Raw genomic sequence first — 15,810 nt, 5'->3', positions numbered from 1 at the left:
TCAGATAATTAAAATATTGTGTTAATGAGAGTAGGAGTGGAGGGTGTATGGAAAGGATTTATATTCCCAGATTTAGAGGGTGGGGAGCTTCCTAAGAGAAGTAGTACTTAAACTGAGACCTAGAGGTTAACTGAAAGGAATTAGCCAAATAGAAAGGTACAGGTGGAGGGGCTGTGCCCTCAGTAATAAGCATGTTCATCAACAGGTATTTACTGAGCAGCTACTTGAGCCAGCACAGGTCTAGGTACGGAACATTTACCAGTGAACGGACAAAACTCCCTGCCTTCTTGGAGCTTACATTCTAGTGGGGATGGACCATCATTGACCAATAAACATAGGAAGTAAATGACATACGATGTGGAAGTTGACTAGTGAAGGCCCACAGGTAGCAGAGTGATCCTCAGCCCAAGTGGCACACAGAATGTGGTAAGAAAGAAGGCTGGAGATAGAAGCAGGGGCCAGATCATAAAAAGTCTGAGATACATACTAAAGAATTTGTGGTTTTTCTAAGGCAACAAGGAGTCAGGGAATGGCATGATTAGAAAATTGTTTTAGATCACTTCCTCTGGCTGCAGTGTAGAGAAGCAGAGTGGGGCAAGACTGGAGATAGTGAAATACCAGGTAGGAGGCTCTTGCAGTAATGTAAATGAAGGGTTATGGTGGCCTGAACTGGAAGAAGTGGCAGGGGTGGACATGAGGAGGCTGGAGAGAAATGGATAGAAATGAGAGCTTACTTAGGAGTAGAGTCAGGCAGATTTTGTGACTGAATGTGGGAATGAGGGAGAGGAAGGAGTCAGTAATGGCCTCCAAGGTTCTGATTTGGGCAACTCACAGGATGATAATCCAGATCACTAAGGGATGAACATGGAGCAGACTTGCAGAGGAAGGGAGGAGTTGGGTTTTGGACTTGTTGAGTTAAGGTAACTGTGTGATATCTATGTGAAGATGTCCATAAGTCATTGTAACTATGGCTCTGAAACCCAGGGGAGAGATCTGTGATGGGGATAAGGGTTTATTAGGTCATAGCGTAATCAGAACAAAGGAAAAAAAAAGATGTTGGAATGTAGCAATGAGCTCTCTGAGATAGTGCATCACAATTCACAACACCACTTTTTATTTATTTATTTATTTATTTATTTAGCTATGTCACTCTCTTTCACCTAGGCTGGAGGGCAGTGGCAAAATCATAGCTCATTATAGCCTCGAACTCCTGGGCTCAGGTGATCCTCCCACCTCAGCCTCCCGAATAGCTGGAACTTAAGTGCATGCCACCATGCTTAGCTAATTACTTTTCATTTTTTGTGGAGATAGGGTCTCGCTGTGTTCCCCAGGCTGGTCTTGAACTTCTGGGATCAAGCGATCTTCCCACCTTAGCCTCGCAAGTAGCTTGGACTACAGGTGTGTGCCACTGTGCCGGCTCACAATACCACTTTAAAAAACAATCTTAAGGCAAAAATGAATGCAATGATCTTGAGGTTTGCATATTTTGACTTGAGCTATAATTTGAGATCATCTGCAGATATCTAACCCCACTACGTGAGGCTCTCAAGGTGTATAGCTTGAGTTTGCCATGCAGACTTGAAACCAAGTTTGCTTCTTTATTACACAAATCTTACCTTAGCAGTGCTTTGGAAACCATTCGCTTCCATAGGATTATTGATTATATAATGACTTTTGACCTACACAGTTGTCCTGGGTTAGAATAGGTTTCAATAAGGAAGAGTGAATCATCTTCTTGTGGTGTTTTATTTGACTTCAGATAACAGATTTCTGCCACCGGAAAAGCAGCCGTTCATATGAAGTGGATGAACTTCCTGTCACCGAACAAGAGCTGCAGAAATTAAAGAATCCAGATACAGAGCAGGAATTGGAAGTAAGGTCTAAATATTGTAAATTTATTTATTTGATCATCAGTTTTTTAGAATTTTACTTGGTGGTATTTTAGACCTTCTGTTTTCTTTCTATCCTGTATGATTCTAAATATGAGTTACGCTTCACAGTGTTTACTGTTTATCAGTGAATGTGTGAATGTATTATGTAAATGACAACAAAGTTTATGTGGAATCAGCATGTAGTAAGCATTGCTAAACTATTATTACAATAAAGGAAGCTAAACTGTTTGAATTTCAGTAAGATTTAAGACAAACAATTTTTTGTATTTTGCTTCAGCCATCTCTGACATCTTCCTTCTGTTTTCTCTGTTTGGGATTGGAGAGTGACAAGTTTGAAAAGGAAGATGAGATGAACATGAAAAAGTATATTTATTTGACGTTTATTCAGTGATTTTTGAAAAAATCAAATGCCTATGTGTAAAACACTGTGTTGGGTGTTATGGAAGTGTAGTGGATAACAAATTATGAGCTTTCATCCCAAATAAGGTGAAAGATTCCCAAATAATTAGATTTCTGTAATGAAATGCAGAATGTCATCAGTCCTTTGATAGAGGTATCATCACATACTCTGGAGTTCTCGTTGGGGTGAAGGGTATGCCTAGAAAGCAAGGCTTCCAGTGAGATGATAGCATTTGAGCCCTCCAGGTAAATAATAGGACTCCCCTAAGTGGTTTTCATCTGCTGAGAGATCGGGAGTAGAGGAATGTAAAATGCTTTATTTTCTTATACTCTCCTGGATACTGTGAGCTGTGTTTAAAACAATCAGGGTGCCATATTTTGGTTTCCTTTCAGGTGCTTGTGAGGTTAGAAGGTGGAATTGGGTTGTCCTTAATTAATAAAGTCCCAGAAGAACTGGTCTTTGCAAGTCTTACAGGAATCAATGTGCACTATACACAGCTGGCAACCAGTCACATGCTTGAACTCAGCATACAGGATGTACAGGTAAGGGGGAAGTTCCAAAGCTGTTAGTCACCTTGTTTTCATGCTGAGCACCCAACCAGATCTAATGTTTGATGTTCTAAGAACTTTAATGTTTTGGAGGAAATATCTTATGGCCTTCAAAAAATCATTCTGTGAAATAGTTGTTTCTACCTACATTCGTCTCATTAATTTTTCTGCATACAGCAGAATTCCGCATATATTAGAGGTAACTCAGTCAGGATGGCATGGAGGAAGGTGACCCATGGTTCACAATCTTGCCAATAGAAAAACCAATAGGAAGTCATCTAACCATCATTTGGAGGAATTGAGGTCTGTCATAGGGAGAACAAACTAAAGAACCGGACTTTGCTTTCAGTCAAGATGGAGTAACAGGGACTAAATTTACCCTCCCACCTGAAACAACCCCAGAATCCAGATAAATAAGAAGACTGGTATTGAGACACTGGACATCAGACAATGAAGGACAGTGCTTTGACAGGTGGGAAACAAAAGAGCTGAGCCCTGTAATTGCCTTTCTTACCAATTTGAGAACGTTTCCAGGGAGGGGAGACCAAGCAAGTACCCAGCACAGTGGAGAAGTTGAAAAAAACAGAGCTGAGAGTCTAGAGAGACCAAGGTATCTATAGTTATAGGATGGTACACTTGGGCATAGAGAGCTGCACAGAAAAACTCTGAAGATCTATAGACGGTCCCTCTTGAGTATTTAGCCAAGTATTAGTCAGTGATGTATGTGAAGAAACTACCCATCTGAAAGGATCAGAGGGAACAGTGCCTGCTGCCCACACAGGGCTAGGAATAGTGCTTGTGCCCACCAGCTGGACTGGAAAAACTAAGAATTTATGAGACGTTGGGAAGAGTCTCAGGAAAGCCTTGGCCTCATGATTAATTAGCCCTAAACTGAGCACTGCTATAGACTGCCTAAGAAATCATAAAAGGAAGATCCGAAAGAATCAACCTCTTCCCAAGTAAATTAACCATATCCTTGAATAAAGCTCAAGAAGATTATTGGAATACGACAATGTAGCACCCAACAAGGTAAAATTCACAATATCTGACATCCTATCAAAAATTATCAGGTGTGCAAAGGAGTAGGAAAACTTTCTATATAATGAGGAGACTAATTGGTCAAAACTGATTCACAACTGGCACAGATGTTAGAATTTTTGGAGGACGTTAAAACTGTTAATGTAACTGTATTCTCTGTGTTCAAAAGGTTAAGTAGCAATATGGAAGACATAAAAAACTAAAGCTTGTAGAGATTAAAATGTAATGAAAACTACACTGGATGGAATATAGCACACAACTGTGAAGGAAACTATACCAAGGCACATCATAATCAAATTACTCAAAACCAGTGTTAAAGCAAAGGAACAAGAAAAAAAAGACATGCTATGTGCCAAGGAATAAAGATAAGAATGACAACAGATTTCTTTTTGGGAACAATGGGAGTGGGAAGACAATGAGCAACATCTTTAAAGTACTGAAAGGTATCAGCAGACCCATGCTACAAAAAATGTAAAAGAACATCATCAGGCAGAAGGAAAAAAATAGTATCAGATTGAAGTCTGTTCTACACAAAGTAATGAATACCAGAAATGATAACTACCTGGGTAAATATATAAGATTATTTTCTTCTTATTTAAAGTAAGAGTGAGATTCTTATCAACAATAGCATAAAGGCTGAAGGGGAGAAATGGAAGTCTATTAGTGTAATCTTATACATGATGTGGTATGATGTCACTTGAATGTAGAATTATAAAGATAAACAGCATAAACTCTTAAAGCAACCACCAAAATAACAAAGAGTTATAACTAATAATTCAGCAAAGGAGATAAAATGAAATTAGGCCAGGTGAGGTGGCTCACGCCTGTAATCCCAGCACTTTGGGAAGCTAAGGCAGGTGGATCACTTGAGGTCAGGAGTTCGGGACCAGCCTGGCCAACGTGGTGAAACCCCATCTCTACTAAAAATACAAAATTAGCCAGGTGTGGTGGCACACACCTGTAATCCCAGTTACTCGGGAGGCTGAGACAGGAGAATTGCTGGAACCTAGGAGGTGGAGGTTGCATTGAGCCAAGATTGTGCCACTGCACTCCAGCATGGTGACAGATGGAGACTCTTGTCTCAGGGGAAAAAAAAAAAGAAGAAATCATAAAAAAATAATCCAAGAGAAGGCAGAAAACAGAAAGCAGGGAAAGGAATAGATAGGACAAATAAAAAATAATTAGCAAGATGGTAGACTCAAACCTAATGGTATCAATTAACTAAATTTAAATGTTGTAAACACCGTAATCAAAAGGCAGAGATTATCAAATTGTATAAAAAAGCAAGAACCAATTATATGTTGCCTACAAGAAACACACATTAAGGATAAAGACACAAATAGGTTAAAAGGAAAGAAGATGAAAAAAGATATAACATGTTGACACTTGTCATAGGAAATGAGAATGACTAGATTAACATCAGACGGAATAGATTTCAAAGTAAAGAATATTACTGGTGTAGTCGGGGTTCTCTTAGAGGGACAGAACTAAAAGGATATGTATATAAGTATTAACTTACATGATCACGCGGTCCCACAATAGGCTGTCTGCAAGCTGAGGAGCAAGGAGAACCAGTCCGAGTCCCCAAACTGAAGAACTTGGAGTCCAATGTTCAAGGGCAGAAAGCATCCAGCATGGGAGAAAGATGTAGGCTGGGAGGGTAGGCCTGTCTCACGTGTTTCTGCTGCTTTATGTTTGCTGGCAGCTGATTAGATTGCACCCACCAGATTAAGGGTGGATCTGCCTTTCCCAGCCCACTGACTCAAATGTTAATCTTTTTTGGCAGCACCCTCACAGACACACCCAGGATCAATACTTTGTATCCTTCAATCCAATCAAGTTGACACTCAGTATTAACCATCACAAGTCCACCCTTTGTCAACTGCCGAGATTATAAGGTCATAATTACACCTAACATAATACAGCCATCCTTCGTACAGCTGGAAACACACCAGTCCCCAACCCAAATACTATTACATAAAGTTAATGATGCTTGAATGCTGATATGAAGTCAATAAATCTATGTCACATGATGAAGGAGAAAGGAAATAAAATGAAGATATTTTCTTAGTACAAGTGTATACATGCACAAACATGTTTTTAACAAAAGAAAGAGGAAATACTCATGACAATTGCAGTCCTTGTTTCTGCAGCTGGTCATGTGGTCATAGCTAGTATTGATGATTACCCTTTCTACTACCCATTCTGTATTCCCTTTACCTTCAGCAAGCACCTCATCAGGTCATGGTTTTGTGGGATTTTTTCCTGGTGGAGTGACCCAAACCTTCCTTCCTGAGGGGTCTGGACCATTTGTAGTCCTGCCTGGATTAGGCTGTTGTAGTTTCCCATTGCCTTAATCACAGGGCATGGTAATCCTAAGAGACGCCCTAATGGATCTCCTGTATTCCATGCATAATCTTCCTTACCTCCATTGTGGAGTAGTAGACTGATTTCATCTTGATAATCTGGGTCAGTCACCCCAGCCAACACTGTAACTCCCTTCTTAGCCTCTTGACCTAAAGTTAGGCGGAGCCCAAAGTGTCCAGGTGGTAATCTTAACTTCCAGTTTAATGGAATCATTGTTTTGTCTCCTGGTGGTAGTGTTCCTCCCTCTGGAACTAAGACCTCTAAGCCAGGAGAACGTAATGTTGCAGGAACAGGAAGCAAGAATTTTGCTAGTGGATCATTAGGGGTGATGATGAATGGTGCCACTTCCTCTTCCACCCATTGATTCCTGGACCTCTGAATCCTGGCCATGGGAGAAACAGTACCATATATTGGATGCTGATTCAGAGCATACATAGCCTTCTGGAGAACTTTGCCCCAGCTATTATCATCTAGTTGGCTTTGTAATTGTGATTTCAAAAGGCCATTTCACCATTCTATCAATCCAGCTGCTTCAGGATGATGAGGAACATGGTAAGACCAGTGAATTCCATGAGCATGAGTCCACTGCCGCACTTCTTTAGCCGTAAGGTGAGTGCCTTGGTCAGAGGCAATGCTGTGTGGAATACCATGACAGTGGATAAAGCATTCCATGAGTCCACAGATGTAGTCTTGGCAGAAGCATTGCATGCAGGATAGGCAAACCCGTATCTGGAGTAAGCGTCTATTCCAGTGAGGACAAACTGCCCTTTCCATGATGGAAGAGGTACAATATAATCAACCTGCCACCAGGTAGCTGGCTGATCACCCAGAAGAATGGTGCCATATCGAGGGCTCAGTGTTGGTCTCTGCTGCTGGCAAATTGGGCATTAAGCACTGGCTGTAGACAGGTCAGCCTTGGGGAGTGGAAGTCCATGTTGATGAGCCCATGCATAACCTCCATCCCTGCCACCATGGCCACTTTGTTCATAGTCCCAGTGGGTGATGGCAGGAGTGGCTGGGGAAAGAGGCCGAGTGGTGTCCACAGAACAGGTCATCCTATCCACTTAGTTGTTAAAATCCTCCTCTGCTGAGGTCACCCATTGGTGAGCACTCACATGGGATACAAATATCTTCAGTTTTTGACCACTCAGAGAGGTCCATCCACATACCTATTCCCAAATTTCTTTGTCACCAGTTTTCTAATCATGCTCTTCCAAGTCCCTGACCATCCATCCAGCCAAATCATTGGCTACCTCCCATGAATCAGTATATAATCACACATCTGGCCATTTCTTCTTCCATGCAAAGTGCATGACCAGATGCACTGCTCGAAGTTCTGCTCTCTGGGAAGATTTTCCTTCACTGCTGTCCTTCGGGGATGTCCTAGAAAGGGGCTGTAGTGCTGCAGCTGTCCACTTTTGGGTGGTGCCTGCATATCGTGCAGAACCATTTGTGAACCAGGCCCTAGTCTTCCCTTCCTCTGTCAATTGATCATAGGGAATTCCCCATGAAGCCATCAGTGCAGGCTAGGGGAGAGAAGGCAGGGTGGCAGGAGTGGAGACCATAGGCATTTGAGCCACTTCCTCATGTAACTTACTTGTGCCTTCAGGGCCTGCTGGAGCCCGATCACATATATACCACTTCCATTTGATGATGGAATGCTGCTGTGTACGACCCACTTTATGGCTAGATGGGTGGGTCAGAAAGCACCCAGTTCAGTTTGCAGGTGTGCACCACCACATCCAGCTAATTTATATATTTTTTGGTAGAGATGGGGTTTCACCACGTTGGCCAGGCTGATCTCTGACTCTTGACCTCAAGTGATTTGCCCACTTCAGCCTTTGTTTTTATTTTTAATTTGTAAATAAAATCTTTCATTTGGGTAACTGTAAATCTATGTGATCAAACAAAACATCTTATTTTATTTTATTGCTTTTTTAAGGCTAGTTAAGTGAAGCAGTGGGGATAAACACTTTTACTCCCAAAAGATGTTTTGTGTTTTTTTTAAATATATTTTTTTGAGACAAGAATCTTGCTCTGTCACCCAGGCTGGAGTGCAGTGGTGCTCCCTCGGGTCACTGAAACCTCCTCTTCCTGGGCTCAAGTGATCCTCCCACGTCAGCCTCCCAAGTAGCTGAGAATACAGGTGTGTGCTGCCACACTTGGCTGATTTTTGTATTTTTTGTGGAGACAGGGATCTTGCCGTGTTGGCCAGGCTGGTCTTGAACTCTTCGACTCGAGCCATCTGCCCGCCTAGGCCTCCCAGGGTCCTGGGATTATAGGTGTGAGCCACTGCATCCAACCCAAAAATGTTATTTTTCTTTTGCCATAAATGACTATATTAAGATCCTTGGCTGGGCCTGGTGGCTCACACCTGTAGTCTCAGCACTTTGGGAGGCCAAGGCGGGCAGATGGCCTGAGGTCAGGAGTTTGGCCAACATGGTGAAACTCCATCTCTATTAAAAATGCAAAGATTATCCGGGCAGTGGCGGGTGCCTGTGGTCTCAGCTACTTCGGAGGCTGAGACAGGAGAATCGCTTGGACCTGGGAGGTGGAGGTTGCAGTGAGCCGAGACCACTCCTTTACACTCCAGCCTGGGCAACAAGAGCAAGACTCTCTCAAAAAAAAAAAGTCCTTGATGAAATTTTAAGAAACTCTTGATTAAAATAATATTATTGTATAAATGTTAAAAAAAAAAAAAAGCACACAGTTCAGGATGGGCAGTTCAGGTCGCGTGGTGACTTGATGACCCATAGTCAGACGTTCATTTTCCACCAAAGCCCAGTAACAGGCCAAGAGCTGTCTCTCAAAAGGACAGTAGTTATCTGCAGAAGATGGCAGGGCTTCCTCCAAAATCCTAGAGGCCTCTGCTGTGATTCACCTATGGGGGCCTGCCAAAGGCTCCAAACAGCATCCCTATCTGCCACTGACACCTTAAGCACCATTGGATCTGCTGGGTCATATGGCTCAGATGGCAGAGCAGCTTGCACAGCAGCCTGGACCTGTTGCAGAGTCTTCTCCCATTCTGGACCCCTCAAAACTGGCAGCCTTTCGGGTCACTTAATAAATGGGCCGGAGTAATACACCCAAATGAGGAATGTGTTGCCTCCAAAATCCAAATAGGCCCACTAGGCATTGTACCTCTTTCTTGGTTGTAGGAGGGACCAAACGCAGCAACACCGTTAACTTAGAAGGAATGTCTTGGCAGGCCACACACCACTAGATCCCTAGAAATTTTGCTGAGGTAGAAGTTCCCTGAATTTTAGTCGGATTTATTTCCCATCCTCTGGCACGCAAATGTCTCACCAATAAGTCCAGTGTGTTTGCTACTTCTTGCTCACTGGATCCAATCTGCATAATGTCATCAGTGTAATGGACCAGTGTGATATTTTGCGGAAGCAAAAAGCCATCAAGGTCTCTCCAAATAAGATTATGACACAAACCTGGAGAGTTGATATACCCCTGCGGTTAGGACAGTAAAGGTATATTGCCAGCTTTGCCAGCTGAAGGCAAATTGCTTCTGGTAGGCCTTGTGGACAGGAATGGAGAAAAAGGCATTTGCCAAGTCAGTGGCTGCATACCAGGTACCAGGAGATGTGTTAATTTGCTCAAGCAATGAAACCCCACATCTGGTACAGCAGCTGCAATTGGAGTCACCATTTGGTTAAGCTTACGATAATCCACTGTTATTCTCCAAGATCCATCTGTCTTCTGCACTGGCCAAATGGAAGAGTTGAACAAGGATGTGGTGGGAATCACCACCCCTGCATCTTTCAAGTGGCACTAATCTCCACAATCCCTCCAGGGATGTGATACTGTTTTTGGTTTACTATTTTTCTAGGTAGAGGCAGCTCTAAGGGCTTCCATTTGGCCTTTCCCACCGTACTAGCCCTCACCCTACCAGTCAGGGAGCCAATGTGGGGGTTCTGCCAGCTGTTAAGTATATCTATGCCAATTATGCATTCTGGCACTGGTGACATGACCACAGGATGAGTCTGGGGACCCACTGGACCCACTGTAAGTCAGACCTGAGCTAAAACTCCATTAATTACTTGACCTCCATAAGCCCCTACTTTAACTGGAGGGCAACAATGACATTTTGGGTCCCCTGAAATCAACGTCAGCTCAGAGCCAGTGTCCTGTATCCGCGAAATGTCTGATCCTTTCCCTTTCCCCAGTGCACAGTTACCCTGGTAAAAGGCTGGAGGTCTCCTTGGGAAGGATGGGAGAAAGATTCACTGAGTAAATTGTCGGCAATGTAGTGGGGTCCTTCCTCAAGGGGATCCGGCCTCCCCTTCATTCAAGGGGTTCTGGGTCTGTAAACTGGCTCAAGTCTAGAAATTGAGGGGCCATGATTCTCTGTTTTTATAATTCAAACTAGTTTTTTGTCCATTCAACCTAGAAGTTTTCTGCTTGTATAAATTAAGTAGGAATGCAGCAGGCTTCCTATTAATTTCGCTTCTAGGAACACCATGATTAATTAGCCAGTGCCAGAGCTCTACATGAGTCAGACTATTCTGATTGCCACTTTGCCTCTGCTGTGCATTATGGTAGCTATGCCCACCTTGCCTTTGACGATTGAGTGCTGCCACTTGGCAACCTGCCACCTCGGGATCCAGTTATCCCCATTGTGTTTAAATTTTGTAGCTGATGATTGCTGTTCCCACCGTTAGATCTGACATACAGAGAAAAGCAATTACAGGGCTCTTCAAAGATGCAGGTGCTGCCCTTACAAATCTATTCCGCAAGGCCTTGGTCAAGGATATATCTTCTGGACCCTCCCAGCTGGGATGAGTAGGTCTGAAGTGGCTAATCCACTCCACCATCCCAGTCTCCCTAATCCTTTGGATCCCTTCCTGTACGTTAAACCAAAGGAGATCACACACATTTTCACCTCTCTCACAGTGGGCCATCTTTTAATCCATATTTCAGCTAACCAAGTAAATAAACTATTAGAACCTTTTTTACCTCTCCAAGCTGCAACATTAAAAGCAGAATGCCTACTTAGTGGGCCCAGATCAATAAATCCTGATCAACCCTATGTTCCTTCCACTATTATCCCATACCCTTAATATCCATTCCCGTATCTGTTCTCCAGATTTCTTTCTATATAAATTAGAGAACTCAAACAGTTCTTTTCGAGTGTAGTACACCTCCTCGTGAGTCACACTCTCAACCTCACATCTAGGGGCCTGCCGGGACTTTAGGTCTAGAAGCAAACGGGGTGTTGGGGGTGACTCCTGAGGAGAATCAACATTATTTTGCCTGGCAGCTGCCTCAAGGGAGGTCATCACTGTTGCCTTAGGCAGCATAGGATTCATCTCCTCAGACAAAGGTGGAAAGCTGATGACAGCATGGGTCGAGGAGGGGATGTTGCCACTACTGGGGATGGGGAAGCTCATCCTTCTGGCAAAAAAGGCTCATCAGAGTTTACAAACTCAGTTTCCCCGAGTTTCCTCAGGGTCCTCCCACACATCCCCATTCCAAGTTGCAGGGTCCCATTCTTTTCCAATCAGTGCCCTCACTTTAACAGCAGACATCTGGTGAGGCTGTGTGTGCATCTTTCGGCGTGCATCTTTCGTTGCAGGTCAGCCACTTGCATGACAAGAGCTTGTGTCTGTTTTTCCACAATTTCAGCTCTTTCTCTGCAGGAGATAAGACTCTCACTTAGGGCAATCTTAGCAGATTTGAGGCTGAGTATCTGCTTCTGAAGCTGGGAGACAGAATCCCTGAGTTCATCATTTTCTTTCATTACTTTGTCCACTGAACTTAGGAGCAACCAACCAGCTTCATTATGTTACTTGGTTTTCTACATATGGTCAAAGGTATTATGTATAGAGTCACTAAAATCCTTGCCTCTCATGAGCGGTGAATCAGGAGTGTCAAATGCATTTATTTTGCATAATTCTCCAAACGGTTCACGCCAAGGACTATCAGCATTCTCCATACTATTAGAGGTAGAGTCCTTAGCATTTTTTTGGGGGGCTAATCATATTCAGCAGCCAACTCCAGAAACCCCAAAGCCAATGAAAGAACTCCATCCTTAATATTCTGTTCCTCTAGAACCACACCTGGTACCAAAATCTGTATTAGTCAGGGTTCTCTTAGAGGGATAGAACTAATAGGAGATATATATATATATGTATTGTTCTTTAAGATCAATAAAATTAATAAGCCTCTAACCAGTCTGAGCAGGAGAAAAAGAGAAGACATAGATTATTAATATCAGGAAAGAGGGAGATGCCAGACAAGCCAAATACTGACAAGTCTGGGGATGGGACTCCTGGGGGAGCTGCAAATTCCTTCTGGCTGCTGGAGTGTCTGCTAGGACTGCTTTGTTTTCAGTGTGACTGTAGGGCCGTTGGTTTTCAAGGCTACTGTGGAGCTGGGGTAGGGGTAAAGAGAATAGGACAAATTAAAATGCCACGGAGCTCGCTGTTCTCACTGAGTTTCAGCTTATTTTCTTGAATAAATGCTCCTTAGATTGTCGCAGTTTTTTATTAACTTTCGGAGTTCTGAAAAAGTCGACCTTTACAATTTTTGGCAGAGTACTGTTAGTGTGCTATCAGAACAACTTCTATCTGTTTGTAACATCATACTTGGAACGCTTTTCCTTTATAAGCTTCATCAAAGTTTAAATATGTTCAGGAAACTAGTTCCTGGTAGACATTTCCAGAAGAAGAATCCAAAGCCCCAGACTGTGGTTCTTTTTCCCAAATGGACAAACTACATCCTTACTGGGAGTGTGTGCAGTGTGTCTCCCGTGACTGGGGCTCCTTCTCTCCCTTAACATGTCATGCAATTCCATCCAGATTGTCGAGGCCAGAACCTCTTTTCAGAAGAAATTTTTCTTTTATTATATATCACGAATAACAGAGAATTCAGGCTAATCGTATCCTATTTATTTGTGCACAGATAGAAAGTTAATATCTTGCAGCTATTTTTCCTTGTCCTCCTTTTTTCGACCTTACAGAGACAATTCAAGGAACCATTTGCTGTTCATTAGTTTCTTTAACTTTATTCTTTACTTTAAAAAGTTGTTTGTTTGTTTATTTGTTTGTTTATTTTGAGACGGAGTCTCACTCTGTCGCCCAGGCTGGAGTGCAGTGGTGCGATCTCTGCTTACTGCAACCTCCGCCTCCCAGGTTCAAATGATCCTCCAGCTTCAGCCTCCCAAATAGATGGGATTACAGGTGCCCGCCACCATGCCCAGCAATTTTTGTAGTTTTTAGTAGAGATGGGGTTTCGCCATGTTGGCCAGGCTGGTCTTGAACTCCTGACCTCAGGTGATCTGCACACCTTGGCCTCGCAGAGTGCTGGGATTACAGGCGTGAGCCACCACACCTGGCCAAAAAGTTGTTTTTTCCTATAATACCTCTTTATGTGATGTATGCTGCAAATCATAGAAAATAATCAGGTTTGTACTTTACTGTGGTTACAGTGCTGCAAGAAGGAATTTTTAAAAATAGAAAATAGAGATCCTCTCCTTAGGCAGCATCCAATCTAATTAGGAGAATAAAACTAGCTAGAGTTAGTAATTCTCAGTTATGACGCCTTGTGTCAGATGTGTTTAGTGAAAGAACAAAGGAGAAGACAATATGGTCGAGCCCTTTATTGCCATTTCATATTTGGATGAGATAGGTAATGATTCATTCATTCAGTCCATTCTTAAACTGAGCATCAAGTGTGTGCCCGACACTATACTAGGTTCTGGAGATATGGCTATGACTTCAAAAATGCAGGCTTTGCTCTTGAGCCAACAGCCTAGAGAGAAAGTCTGCCAATAAATATGCAGGCAGGCAAGCAAATGAATAATGACATTCTGTGATAACTGCTGTAAAGAATAGCTACTTTAGATAAAGTGCTACTTTAGAAAAAGTGGCTCAGGAAGATCTTCCTGAGGAAACGAGAGCTGAACTGAAACTTGGAGGAATAGAATGAGCAAACCATAGAGATGGTCACTAGAAACCATTTCAGGCAATTCAGAGACCCTGAGGAAGGAAGGACTTGCCCACATTTTAGAAACAATAAGGAGGCTCAGGTGAGGATGGTAGGGAACCTGAAAGAGTGGTGTGTGATGAAGCTGGAGAATTTGGTGCCACTTCATGCAGGCCTTAGAGGCTGTGGTGAGAAGTCTGGTTTATCCTAAGAGAAAGGGAAACCACTGAATAGTGTAAAGGAAGGGTGTGTATGACTCGATTTATAGTTTACTGAAAGATCACTTTGGCTGCTATATAGAGAATACATTGTAGGAGGAAGGAATGGAAGTAGGAAAAAATGCTCCAAGTCTCTTGCCCTTATCCCTGCCCTGAGAACAAACAGAAGGAAAGTCATTTCCAGTTGTACAGAAATGTCTATTTGGAAATCCCTGCAATACAATGGAGAGGTCAGAGGATTCGGTGCCAGAAATCTCTGCATTTGTATCCCACCTCTTCCACTTACAAGCTGTGCGAATGAGGGCAAGTAATTTAACTTTTTTTTCTTTTTTTTTTTTTTTGAGACGGAGTCTCGTTCTGTTGCCAACATAATTTAACTTCATTAAGCTTCTGTCTACTTGTTTGTAAAATGAGGAGGAATAATACCTAGCCTTTAGGGGTTTAGGAAGTGATATGATAGGGGGTGTGTGGAAAGTACCTGCAGATGGTCTCTTAGGGGTACCCAAAAAGATGGTCTGTCCTCTTTCCTCTTCCTGGTGGTGAACTTCAATGTGAGACAGAACAGGAAGATGGCTGCTTCCTGCAAGGAGCCTCTAGACATCCATGCATGTCTGAGTGTGGCAAGTGTCCTCTGTGATGGCACTGATCAGGGCTGTGTAAATAGAGTCAACCCTAATGCCGCTGACTTAATCGTTTCATTCCCGAGAAGAGAGTTGACTTTAGTAGAGGAAACTGTTACAATTTGGTAGCCATTTGAGCTCCTGGTTCTCTAATTTAAATTGTCTTGAAGGAATTTGGAGCAAGAGAGAAGCATCGATAGCATAGTGTTTAGGAGTGCTGGCCTTGGGATCAGACAGACCGAGATTCAAGTTCTAGTTCTGCCACTGACCAGCAGTGTGACCCGAAGCAAGGGCCTCTCTTCTCAGCTTCTTTATCTGTGATATAAGGACAGAGCTCATGAAGTTGTCATAAGGATGGCAGCAAACCTTTAGTTTAACCACCAGCGTTACAGGTATGATGTGACTTGGGATCATGCATATGAAGTGGCTAGCATGGAGCTTCGCACATAGTATCACCTGTTTTATTTTTTTAATTAAATTTTTTTTTTCATTCAGCAGGTTGTGGACTTAAAAAATTACTTTTTTCAAATAGTTGATTTTTTTTTTTTTTGAGACGGAGTCTCTCTCTGTCACCCAGGCTGGAGTGCAGTGGCGCTATCTCGGCTCACTGCAACCTCTGCTTCCTGGGTTCAAGTGATTCTCCTGCCTCAGCCTCCTGAGTAGCTGGGATTACAGGGGCCCACGACCACGCCCAGCTAATTTTTGTATTTGTAGTAGAGACGGGGTTTCATCATGTTGGCCAGGCTGGTCTCAAACTCCTGACCTCGTGATCCGCCTGCCGCAACCTCC

At 42.9% G+C, this 15,810-nt stretch overlaps 1 protein-coding gene across 6 annotated transcripts in view; it reads left to right on the top strand.

The window, feature by feature from the left end:
• The window catches only part of VPS13D (vacuolar protein sorting 13 homolog D), a 283,963-nt gene that overhangs the window by 152,775 nt on the left and 115,378 nt on the right, over nucleotides 1–15,810 (top strand). For all 6 annotated transcript variants that reach the window (XM_034955636.3, XM_034955634.3, XM_034955631.3 and 3 more), the window contains 2 exons: nucleotides 1,760–1,873; nucleotides 2,685–2,834. In XM_034955636.3, the coding sequence (XP_034811527.3) occupies nucleotides 1,760–1,873; nucleotides 2,685–2,834 (264 nt within the window). The remainder of the gene's footprint in view (nucleotides 1–1,759; nucleotides 1,874–2,684; nucleotides 2,835–15,810) is intronic.

This window comes from Pan paniscus, chromosome 1, assembly GCF_029289425.2.
Source record: "Pan paniscus chromosome 1, NHGRI_mPanPan1-v2.0_pri, whole genome shotgun sequence".
Classification (NCBI taxonomy): domain Eukaryota; kingdom Metazoa; phylum Chordata; class Mammalia; order Primates; family Hominidae; genus Pan; species Pan paniscus.
This window is presented reverse-complemented; position numbering and strand designations above follow the sequence as displayed.